General features: G+C 45.3%; 1 protein-coding gene across 6 annotated transcripts in view; it reads right to left on the minus strand.

Annotated features, from left to right (window-relative positions):
- Positions 1–12,758, minus strand: part of LOC124009613 (transcriptional repressor p66 alpha-like) — a 31,060-nt gene that overhangs the window by 3,023 nt on the left and 15,279 nt on the right. The window contains exons 2-10 of one of the 6 annotated variants that reach the window (XM_046321593.1): positions 8,045–8,608; positions 6,307–6,454; positions 5,840–5,989; positions 5,463–5,540; positions 5,236–5,364; positions 4,725–4,940; positions 2,029–2,302; positions 490–929; positions 167–296 (exon numbers count right to left, since the gene is read on the minus strand). In XM_046321593.1, coding sequence (XP_046177549.1) covers positions 167–296; positions 490–929; positions 2,029–2,302; positions 4,725–4,940; positions 5,236–5,364; positions 5,463–5,540; positions 5,840–5,989; positions 6,307–6,454; positions 8,045–8,604 — 2,125 coding nt within the window. In that variant the 5' untranslated portion in view covers positions 8,605–8,608. Of the gene's footprint in view, positions 1–52; positions 297–489; positions 930–2,028; positions 2,303–4,724; positions 4,941–5,235; positions 5,365–5,462; positions 5,541–5,839; positions 5,990–6,306; positions 6,455–8,044; positions 8,609–12,758 lie in introns of all 6 variants that reach the window. The other 5 variants (XM_046321591.1, XM_046321589.1, XM_046321587.1 and 2 more) reach the window with 5 other exon arrangements.

Consider the following 12,758-nt stretch of genomic DNA (forward strand, 5'->3'; position numbering starts at 1 on the left):
GTGTGGTGTGGTGGGTTGGTTGGTTGGGGGCCCAGTCGGTATTAGAGTCTACCTGTGTTGATGTTCTGCTTCCTCCATGCAGTGGCTTGGGCGCTACCTCTGCTGCTGTTCCCACTGGAGCTGCCCTTTGAACCCTGGGCAGCGGGGCGCACATGGGCATGCTTACCTGGCCGGCTGACCAAGGCCGCAGCGGCCACAGCACTCTGCAGCTGAGAGGAGGAGGAGGAGAAGGAGTGGGACACGCCCCTCACCCCCACCGATGGGATACCGCCACGGGAGAGCTGGCCCTGAGGGCTCTGGGGGAAGGGAGAAAGAAGATCTAGAATATTGAGTGACAAGAACAGACCACACAAGCCAAGGGAACCATACTCTCTGTATGTAGGAGAATCTTAGAACCGTCTGTATCAAATTGAACGTGACAGGGCCTGGAGTGGCTCTGGTGGTGATGTGACAGTTTCAGGGAACTGTTGAGAAGTGTCTCACCCCTACCTGTTTGATGTTGGAGTGGTGGCGTGCAATGCTCTGTCCTCTGTTCTGCTGCTGGTGATGGTGCTGGTGCAAAGAGGAGGCCCTAGCCTGGGCCTGAACCTGCTTCAGCTGCTGGGACATCAGATGCTCCGCCTTCACCGACGGAGAGGAGGAGGAGGAAGAGGAGGAGGGGGTGTGAGAGACAGGGGAGGCGGTCTGCTGGAGGATCCGCTGCTCTATCTCCTGCTCCTGCTGCAGGGCCTTGACGAACGCAGCCTTCAGCCTATTGGTGTGCTCAGCCTTTAGGGCTTTCTTCTGATTGGAGGACATGCAGTCAGCACAGAGTATGGTCCCGCCCTTGGCCTTGTCCTGCCTCCAGCGACAAGTAAAGTCGGTGCTACACTGGATGCAGGTGAAGGGCTCTTTGATGGCAGGCTTGACCGGGGGCAACCCTGTTTTAGCTGAGGACGACAGAGGGTGACTGGGATTAGACAGAACAGGAGAAAACTGGTTTCAATATGAAGCCTAATGATCAAATACTACTGGAGGAAACCCATCTGACAGTATTGTGCTGTTAGGGTATGACCTCGCCTGGTGAAGTGATATTATTGTGTAATGAAGTGTCTGTGAGTGTATAATATGTGTTTGTGTAACTTTGATGATGGAATACTGTAATTTAATAGTGTTAATATCAGCTAAATGTTTTGTACCGCTAGTGATGGTTTAGTACTGATATACAGTGATTATAAGAAGTGTAGCGCGTTAATAACAGTTGTTAGCGAGTATAATAATAACAGTGTAGCGAGTATGATAATAACAGTGTATAATAATAACAGTGTATGATAATAACAGTGTAGCGAGTATGATAATAACAGTGTAGCGAGTATGATAATAACAGTGTAGCGAGTATGATAATAACAGTGTAGCGAGTATGATAATAACAGTGTAGCGAGTATGATAATAACAGTGTAGCGCCCTTGTTAATAACAGTGTAGCGAGTATGATAATAACAGTGTAGCGCGCTTGTTAATAACAGTGTAGCGAGTATGATAATAACAGTGTAGCGCGCTTGTTAATAACAGTGTAGCGAGTATGATAATAACAGTGTAGCGCGCTTGTTAATAACAGTGTAGCGAGTATGTTAATAACAGTGTAGCGAGTATGTTAATAACAGTGTAGCGAGTATGATAATAACAGTGTAGCGCGCTTGTTAATAACAGTGTAGCGCGTATGTTAATAACAGTGTAGCGAGTATGTTAATAACAGTGTAGCGAGTATGTTAATAACAGTGTAGCGAGTATGTTAATAACAGCAGTGAGTGTTTATAACAGTGTAGTGAGTATGTTTATAACAGTGTAGTGAGTATGTTTATAACAGTGTAGTGAGTATGTTTATAACAGTGTAGTGAGTATGTTTATAACAGTGTAGTGAGTATGTTTATAACAGTGTAGTGAGTATGTTTATAACAGTGTAGTGAGCATGGGGTGGTGCAGAGGAAAGGGTTGGGAAACACTGGTATTGGGTAATTTAGAGTTAATACCAGCGTAATAGGTACTGTACCTCTCATCATGGAGTCCAGCAGGTTCTGCACCACGTCCTCCAGGCCCACTAGGTAGATGAACTCGTTGTTGGCTGCCGAGGGCAGGAAGTTGAGCTCTGGGGCGGGAGGCTTGGGAGGAGGAATCTCCAGAAGGGTCTTCTCCAGCTGCTTACGCAGGGCTAGCTTAGCCGCAGCCTGACAGGCAGCAGGAGAGTCGTTCACGTTGACCACAGACACACTGCTGTTTCCAGACTGGGAAGAGATAGAAGAACCCTTCATGTTGGTTGGAGAGGCCTGGGAGAGAGTGGGATGAGGACCGGATGAGAGGGAGAAGGAAGGAGGGAAGGGATAGACAAATAGAGGAGACAAGTGGAGAAAGAAGGTATCCAGGTGAGGTTTGAGGTCAATCATTTAAAAAAACTTTTTTTTTTTTTTTTTACAACAAGACAGATCAGATTAATCAAAACTGTTGTAAATTCAGGTCTATTCTCTAGAGTTAGCTAAGCTTGAGCGGTTCAATATACGCAAAGTGTGAATGCAATTTGATTGATCAAATCAAATCTGCAAGTCTCAATTGCACCACTCTATGATCCACTAGCCTAGAGGAGAGAACATCATCTCTACTTGCCATTTTCAATCTATATCAAGTGCAAGGCTGCCTCATGTGCACCACCTGATCGCAACGATAACGTTGAAAACAATCATGCATTTAATCTTTCATCAACCATATCTGTTTTATAATGCACATTCAATGCACTTATCGTCTAATAACTACTACTACTACTACTACTACTACTACTACTACTACTACTACTACTACTACTACTACTACTACCTTCCTATCCAAACTTCTCAAAATTATTGTTAATTGCCAAAAGGATGTAACTAATTATTTAATTTAGTACTTTGGTTCTCCATATTTGTTTTTTTAAATCACTGCTTCGCAGAGTCTGAACCACCCCCCTGGCAAAGCCTTTAAAAATACTGTTTTTCATGTGTTTTGTGTCATTTTTGGTCAACTGATGAAACTAACACCGTACAAATTCAAGACTATTTAATCAGTGTTATTTCCTAATACAATCTACACAGGATATTGTAATCATCAGGTGTTGCATGGGTGTAGTTTTGGCTTGGCTGGTGACATCACCAGGCTCTATAAATTAACAAAGTGGAGGCAGTTCTGGATTTCATGGAGATTTCGGCGCCAGTGCAGGTTTTTTTTTTACGTAGCTGCTGCCCAGTAGTGATGTGACGTTTGGCTCTTTTGAATTACTTAGATCTGTTCAACTCGTTCAGTCAAAAGAACAAATCTTTCGACTCATTTTATTCAGTAATGCCAAGAGCATGCAGAACCCCCTACTGGCAAACAATTAAGTAAAAACTCTGTAGGTTTCATGATTCTACAAGCCTCTCATTCACCATAGAGGCTTATTGTAGCTGTCATTTGTGACAGACTTCTACAAAAAAGTGTCCATTTGTGATATCTAAGTATACAAATAAGATTATTTAGTAATAGCTTTGAAAATAAGTCTAATTGTGGCCACAACCAGACTAGATTCTGAACAACTCTTTGCGGAATGTTCTCGGCTTGACAATAGCGAGAGATTAGCACAGTATGCAAGCTGCAGCAGCCATCCAAACGAATCGTTCTCGAGTGTTGAGTAGAGGCATGCGTTTGTTTTGGCTCTACAAAGCTGTGTTCATCGAATAACATTCAATAATCAATTAATTGCATTAACCCTGGTCCTCAAATTCCTTATAATGTGGGCACATAAGCTATATAAAAAATTATATTTGTGTTTATGGATGAATTTACTTTTGCTAGATGCCTTTCATGGTGTTTTAGCACTGAAAACCATTATGCTACGTTTTTGCCAATTGAAGACAATTCAAAAAGCAGAGAAAAACTCTAAAACTATAAGGATGCCTGCCGTGTCACTTGAATAGTGTATAATAGCTCATTTCAGGTTACATATCCCTCCCATTAGGTCCCTCCAGGCTGGTGGATTGATCCACACCACAGATAAAAGAGGAAACCCAGATAGTTCACAGGGGGTATAAATCTGAAGAATCTATTTAGAACCCAGTCACCAGCAAATATGGTGATGAAGGGAAGTCCATTGGCGGGCAGAGGGAGGAGATGGAGCTAGATGAAACTGGGCCGACATTCTGCTGATTTTCTTATCAATGAAAAATCAGATCTCAATAGTTTTCTGTTCCCAAAAGTAGAATATTTTATGAACGAAGTGCACTAAGTTTTGTAGTATTGACGCTTTGCAAGAGTAAAAAAAAAAAAAGGGTGTTGTTTAGAAGCAGTGCAAGGCCAAATTGAGTTTTTGCACACGTAAAAATTAGACGTTCCCTGATGAAAATATGCAATTAAATGCTAAGCTGCACCAATGGGATCGAGCTCGCAGGTGCTTGGCTCTGCCCACCTCCTTGCTTGTTCTGCCCACTGTACTTCATTTGCTCCCATTGGAAAAGACACAAATGAACTATCTTGGGTTAATTCTATAATCTTTGTCCACACTGTGGTTATTGCACCGCTCTGGTGCTCTCCCCCTCACCTCTCATACCAATCCAAGACATTCATAGCCAAATTATTGCTTGAGAAATAGTTTGTTTATTTTTAACCATTTTAATGGAAACCTATTGCAGTAAGCGACTTATTTGTTACCCAGAAATGATTTGTTATCGAGATAAACCTCTGACCCACTTGTGAGATGTTAACCAGCAGGCTGGCATTGTTGACGTTGCCCACCCTGATGAGGCTTGACTGCATGAGGCCTCTCTGGGCCTGAGAGCCGGGTACGTTGGCCCTGGGAGCCAGCAGCAGAGGAGGGGGGCCAGAGCTCCCTGAGCCAGACCCTGACAGCTGCTGTTGCTGCTGCTGCCGGAGAGACTGGATCTGCTGGGGAGACACAGCGATTGGCTACCCGGGACACATGACACATGGGGGACAGGGGAGTGAGTGGACAGAGGAGGAGAAGAGGGACAGGGCAGGGATATAGGGGGCCAACATAGGTCAGACAGAGGACATATAGGAAAGGGCAAGGGACAGTCAACAGAGGACAGAACAATTATAGGGACAAAGCAGTGATATGGGGGGAGTGTGGAGAGATAGGGAGGGAATGAGAGAGAGAAAAAAGAAAACAGGTGAGCATAGTCTAAGACACAAAACTCTGTCATTTTGAGTATTGATATCAGTAGATTGTGGCGTGTCTTACCTGTGCCCCTCTGACCAGAGGTGGCATGATGATCTGGGAGTTGTGGGAGCCATGTTTGGAGGAGATCTGCTGCCCTCCCCTCACTAGAGGAGGTGGAATGACTGTGCCTGAACTCCTACCTGACACCACCTGGGGATAAAATTAAACGATGCAGTAAACAGAAATGTGGTTAAGATGATAAACTTGTGTGTGAATTAAAGCTTGTTTGTGTGAGACAGGTGACCGACCTGCTGGGAGCCTTTGCTGGCTGTGATGGATCCCCGGATCAGAGATGGAGGAGCCGCAGAACCCGACAATCCTGAGGGCTGTGGAACAAGACAGAAATGGACAGAATGAGCTGTTTGTGTGTGTGGGTTTGTTTGTATCAGAGTGTCTGTCAATTTGTAAGTGTAAAGAGGTATGCATCTGGGTGAATGTATTTGTGTTGGCCTGTGTGGCTTTGTCTATATTTGTGTGTGTGGGTTTGTCTGTGTGTGTGTGAGACTGGGATCTGAACTCCAATCTTCCGCTCTGGGAAACCAAATTCCCTCCTGGGCGAGGGAGAAACACTGATTTTAAGTGGCAACCAGGGCTACCTCATCACGATAGAGTGAGTCCAGCTCACCTTGGCTGCATGTGTCCATACCTTCTGCAACACATCCTTCTGTATCTGGCTCTGGCGTAGTTTCTTCAGCAGCACCAGCTTGGCCTCCTCCAACCTCAGCTCCTCCTTCAACTGTTTGATGATGCGATCCCTCTCCTCTGGCCTGCTCTTCTACACAGACAACAGATAAAGACTAGTTAGACCAAAGAGAGAAAGACCGGTACAGCATAAAGAGAGACCAGAGCTTCAATCCACAAAGTGTCTCAGAGGTAGAGCGCTGATCTAGGATCTGTCTGTACGTACGATCTGCTTCACATAAAATATAAAAGTTGAAACTGATCCTAGATCAGCTCTCCTACTCAGAGAAGCTTTGTGTATAAGGGCCCTGGGCCCGGACTAGTTATGAGTGCTGATCTAGGATCAGAAAACCATAGAAAGAGACTGGTATGAGGAACATTATGGGAGGGTGGTATAGCTCTTTCACTAACCATGAGTAGGACTGTGTCCACCTCCTTGAAGTGGTCCAAACCGTTCATCGGCGGACTGCAGGAGTCGTTATCTGATAGGACAATGACATCATCATCATCATCATCATCATCATCTGGGGACGGGGGACACGGCTCCCTCTTTATGGCCCTAATCGAAGGAAGAAGAAAGGGGTTGATATTTACATTGAATTTAATCTGAAAAAGGTGGAGAGAGGTGTAGTAACCCATGTTGTCCACAAGATGGTAACAAGAGTACATTCATAATAATATCTTCTATAGTTTCACTTCTCACGAAGTTGCACTTCAACAATAAGAGATATAGGTGGCACCTGGCTAGCCTCTTACAGGTGGCACCTGGCTAGCCTCTTACAGGTGGCACCTGGCTAGCCTCCTACAGGTGGCACCTGGCTAGCCTCCTACAGGTGGCACCTGGCTAGCCTCCTACAGGTGGCACCTGGCAAGCCTCTTACAGGTGGCACCTGGCTAGCCTCTTACAGGTGGCACCTGGCTAGCCTCTTACAGGTGGCACCTGGCTAGCCTCTTACAGGTGGCACCTGGCTAGCCTCTTACAGGTGGCACCTGGCTAGCCTCTTACAGGTGGCACCTGGCTAGCCTCTTACAGGTGGCACCTGGCTAGCCTCATAGGCTTTAGGTTTCTGTATAAGCACTTTGTGACATCTACTGATGTAAAAAGGGTTTTCTAAATACATTTGATTTGTTAAAGAACGGGGGTCTTTTGGGACCGAGGGAATATATTGAAGAGGGTACAATTTGGATCAGTTCTCTGTTATCTACAGTGTCCAGTATCAGACAACTGTCCTCAGAAATGGCCCCCTTCTTACCAGGAAACATAAAGCTGTGTTGACATGATAAGGAGTAGGAGGAAACTGCATTATAAACTCCTCACACCTAGACTAGCGGTGCCTCTACTGGAAGGCTACCAGTTTATATCAGATGTGTGTGGGCCAGTGGCTCAACACTAGTCTAACCACATTCTATTTGAGTTTCATTAGCATCAATGAAATGTCTTTTTTTGCTGTAAACTTGTATTGATATGAATTACTCAGTTGACAGTGTGACGTAGTCATTTACTAATTCCAGATTGTAAAGACAGATTGTAAATTCTCAAAAGTGGACATTAATATAATATTTAATGAATAAGGAGGGACAACCAGCCTCCTCCTCAACACCTTGAGTGTCTTCTTCCTCAGGGCGTAGCAGCACCATCACCACTTCCTGTGGATTAATCACTCTTCCAAAGCAGGTCACATGACCCTCCACTCAGGCATCATCACGTGACCCTGCATCTCACTCTGCCCCCCTCCCCTTGCTGTTCCTTCCACAGTGAAAACCATGGCAACAGCCAGTTGGAACCGGTTTATGACACACAGGCTTCATTTCGTTCAGGGGAGTTAAGGGCTCTCCAGTGATTTCACAGTTTCTCGCGTTTCAAAAATGAAGCAGCACAAAGTACACAGAGAGCTATGCAAACAAAGCTCCACCCCCTTCCCCTCAAAAAATTTACAAAATAATGTTCATCTAATTGATCTCCCCCTTGCCCACACCAAACCGATTTAAAAGACTTCTGTCAGAACCAAATTATAAAACGTTTTGTTCATTGGGGGAAACTGATCTGAAGTCAGTTTCAAATGGTATAGAGTAAATGCTACTACTAGTACTAGAGTAAAAGGAGCTGATCTCACATCAGTTTTTAAGAGAATAAATACAGTGTTCTCACCCTCTAGAGGTGCTCATGTCCAGAGCCTGCTCTCCTGTCTGGACCTCCACTTTAATGGTAGCCTTCACCTCCGTTGACGTCATCATGCTGCTGGCCACCTTCGGTTCTGACCGCACAGTCTGGTTCTGCCCATCTAGATGCATCTCACTCTTCACATTTACCTGGTCGCCGCAGTCATTCCGCTCAGTCCAGTTCTCTAAGTTCTGTTCTGACTGTTTCGGTGCCCGGTCCTGCTCTTGCTCTTTTGCCGGGTGCGATGGTAACACCAACGGTAATGTTAATCGGGGTAGTTCTGGTTCCGTTGCCTTCTCAGGCTGGACCACAGGCTTGACCAGAGGTTTAACCAGGTCCTGATCTTCCTTCGTGGTTTCAGGTTGTGGTTCTGGTTGTGGTTCATTTGGGCTCTCATGATCCTGGTCCGGAGCTCCAGTCTCGGCCTCGTCTAGTTTGATCTTTTTGCTGTCAGACTGAGTGGGAGGTGCTTCAGAATCATGGGGTGAGATTTCCCTCCCCAGCGCCCTCTTCTGGCTGCGTGTCTGACGAACAGCCTCCTCAGACATCCCCCTACAAAGATAAGGAGAGAAGAAGACTTGGTCAGCCATTCACTGGAATAGACAAAGCTGACATCAATAGATAGGCTATATTCTGCTTGACTTTGACTAGGGTGGCTATAGCTGACCTCAAATCAGTTGTAAAGCATAATGTGTATAGACCTTGGACAGGCATCGCTGACCCTGAAGCAGTTACTGAGGACAGAGACAAAACATTAACGCCAGATTCGGTCCCTCTCTATGAAGCTAGGTGGGCAACAGATGTTGTCCTATGGGACAGAAAGGAGTAGGAGACTTACAGTACTTAGCTAGTTCTCTCTTTCACTGCGACTGATGGCTAAGGGATTGGAACACACATGACCACCTTGGTGCCAGCTACACAGATGCTAGCTGCTCTTAATCCCTGCCTCCCGTTCACACACACACACACACACACACACACACACACACACACACACACACACACACACACACACACACACACACACACACACACACACACACACACACACACACACACACACAGATAGGGAGACAGAGACAAACAAGGAGTAGAGAGACTTGACCAGACAACACTGTTTGAGATGCTGCAAGACTAACCACAGTCATACTGACAGACAGATAGTAAAGTGAGGAGTTGAGTTCTGTGTCATACATGCAGTGTCATACATGCAGTAAACAAACAAATTGAACACTCAGGCCTCTCGTCTGCCCAGTGACGCACGGCAGGAAGCTACGACTTTGGAAAAAAACAACCACATTTACACTTTCACCAGGGGACACTTTTCAGCGATTACACACAGCACCCACACATTGCCCCCTCCCCTTTCAATTTCTCAGAATAGTTATGTCCGCGAGTATGCAGAGCACACACACACAGCCGCACTCATTACTGTACTGTACACATCTCATCTGATAAAAGAAACCTGACAAGTTTTTTTTTTTTGTTAACCCATCTGACATCACTAAGGCACATATGACCCTTCCCAGGATTCATTGGGACACACAAAGCACTTTTCCTAAGAACCCGTTTAAACCGGTTGGCAAGTGTGTGTGTGTGGTTGAGAGTGAGGCTGAAGCAGGTTAACCCTTTGAGGCCCGGAATGAAAACTCCACTCCTACACTGACAGATTATTATTTGATTAGTTGATTTGATTTCAAAAAAGCTTATGACTCAATTTGGCATAAGGGTCTGTTATACAAATGAATGGAAAGTGGTGTTCGGGGGAAAACGATACTGGACTGACGATACTGTAAAAATCAACAAGTGTGCGGTTAAAACCGCCAAAAACCACATCTCTTTCCACAGGGCCGTGGGGTGAAATAGGAATGCAGCTTGAGCCCCACCCTCTGCAACATACAATGCCCTGACAACCCCGGACTTTTCCCACATTTTCTTACGTTACAGCCTTATTCTAAAATCGTTTTTGTTCCCCCCACTCAATCTACACACAATGCTCCATAATGACAAACCAAAAACTGTTTTTTTGGCAGCGATTACAGCCGAGGCTTCTTGGGTATGACGCCACAAGCTTAAAACACCTGTATTTGGAGAGTTTCTCCCATTCTTCTCTACAGATCCTCTCAAGCTCTGTCCGGTTGGATGGGGAGCGTTGCCTGTGCAGCTTTTTTCAGGTCTCTCCAGAGATGTTCGATCGGGTTCAAGTCCAGACTCTGGCTGGGCCACTCAAGGACATTCAGAGACTTGTCCCGAAGCCACTCCTGATTTGTCTTGGCTGTGTGCTTAGGGTCATTGTCCTGTTGGAAGGTGAACCTTCGCCCCAGTCGTAGGGCCTGAGAGCTCTGGAGCAGGTTTTCATCAAGCGTCTATCTGTATTTTGCTACGTTCACCTTTCCCTCGATCCTGACTAGTCTCCCAGTCCCTGCCGCTGAAAAAAATCCCCACAGCATGATGCTGCCACCACCATGCTTCACCGTAGGGATGGTGCAAGGTTTCCTCCAGAAGTGACACTTGACATTCAGGCCAAAGATTTTAATCTTGGTTATCAGACCAGAGAATCTTGTTTCTCATGGTCTGGGAGTCCTTTAGATGCCTTTTGGCAAACTCCAAGCAGGCTGTCATGTGCCTTTTACTGAGGAGTGGCATCCGTCTGGCCACTCTACCATAAAGGCCTGATTGGTGGAGCGCTGCAGAGATGGTTGTACTTCTGGAAAGTTCTCCCATCTCCACAGAGGAACTCTGGAGCGCTGTCAGAGTGACCATTGGGTTCTTGGTCACCTCCCCGACCAAAGGCTCTTCTCCCCAGATTGCTCAGTTTGGCTGGGCGGCCAGCTCTAGGATAAGTCTTGGTGGTTCCAAACTTCTTCCATTTAAGAATGATGGAGGCCAATGTGTTCTTTGAGACCTTCAATGCTGCAGACATCTTTTAGTACCCTTCCTCAGATCTGCGTCTCAACACAATCCTGTCTCGGAGCTCTACAGACAATTCCTTCGATCTCATGGCTTTGTTTTTGCTCTGACATGAACTGTCAACTGCGGGACCTTATATAGACAGGTGTGTCACTTTCCAAATCATGTCCAATCAATTGAATATACCACTGGTGGACTCCAATCAAGTTGTAGAAACATCTCAAGGATGATCAATGGAAACAGGATGCACCTGAGCTAAATTTTCTATCTCTTAGCAAAGGGTCTGAATACTTCTGTAAATAAGGTATTTCTGTTTTTTAATGCATTGGTTTTTGCCTTGTCATTATGGGGTATTGTGTGTAGATTGATAAGGGAAAAATGAATTAAACCCATTTTAGAACAAGGCTGTAAAGTAATAAAACGTGGAATAGGGAAAGAGGTCTGAATTATTTCCGAATGCACTGAATATACTGTATATATATATCAAAAAATTGGCGAGAGCACTAGACCAGTCTGCAGCAACCAGCCTCACCCTACTGCAATCTGAAGTCAAATGTCTACTGTTTGCTGATGATCTGATGCTGCTGGGCTCCAGAGTGGGGCAGCGGTCTAAGGCACTGCATCTCAGTGATAGAGGCATCACTACAGACCCTGGTTTGATCCCGGGCTGTATCACAACCGGCGGTGATCGGGAGTCCCATAGGGCGGCGCACAATTGGCCCAGCGTCGAACGGGTTAGGGGAGAGTTTGGCCGGGGTAGGCCGTCATTGTAAAATAAGAGTATGTTTCTTAACTGACTTGCCTAGTTAAATAAATGTAAAACAAATACAAGGAGGGCCTACAGCAGCACCTAGATCTTCTGCACTGTCAGACCTGGACCCTGACAGTAAATCTCACTAAGACAAAAAGAAAGGTGTTCCAAAAAAGCTCCAGTTGTCAGGACCCAAAATACAAATTTAATCTAGACACCGTTGCCCTAGAGCACACAAAAAAAACTATACACACCTCTGCCTAAACATCAGAGCCACAGGTAACTTCAACAAAGCTGTGAACGATCTGAGAGACAAGGCAAGAAGGGCCTACGCCATCAAAAGGAACATAAAATTCAACATCCCAATTTGGATCTGGCTACAAATACTTGAATCAGTTATAGAACCTATTTCCTTCATGGTTGTGAGGTCTGGGGTCCGCTCACCAACCAAGAATTCACAAAATGGAACAAACACCAAATTGAGACTGCATGCAGAATCCTGAAAAAACATCCTCTGTGTACAACGTAAAACACCAAATAATGCATGCAGAGCAGAATCAGGCCAGTTTGGTGTTAATTATCAAAATCCCGAAAAGAGACATTAAATTCTACAACCACCTAAAAGGAATCAAGTCCCAAACCTTCCATAACAAAGCCCTCACCTACAGAAAGATTAACCTAGAGAAGAGTCCCCTAAGCCAGCTGGTCCTGGGTCTCTGTTCACAAACAGACCCCACAGATCCCCCAAAGAGCAACACAATTAGAACCAACTAAATCATGAGAAAACAAAAAGATAACTTGACACTTTGGAAAGAATAAACAAAACAAAAAAAGCAAACTAGAATGCTATTTGGCCCTAAAGAGAGAGTAAACAGTGGCAGAATACCTGACCATTGTGACTGACCCAAAATTAAGGAAAGCTTTGACAATGTAAAGTCTCAGTGAGCATAGCCTTGCTATTGAGAAAGGCCGCCGTAGGCAGACCTGGCTCTCAAGAGAAGACAGGCTGTGCACACTGCACACAAAATGAGATGGAGCTGC

Source organism: Oncorhynchus gorbuscha, linkage group LG22, assembly GCF_021184085.1.
Source record: "Oncorhynchus gorbuscha isolate QuinsamMale2020 ecotype Even-year linkage group LG22, OgorEven_v1.0, whole genome shotgun sequence".
In the NCBI taxonomy this organism is placed as follows: domain Eukaryota; kingdom Metazoa; phylum Chordata; class Actinopteri; order Salmoniformes; family Salmonidae; genus Oncorhynchus; species Oncorhynchus gorbuscha.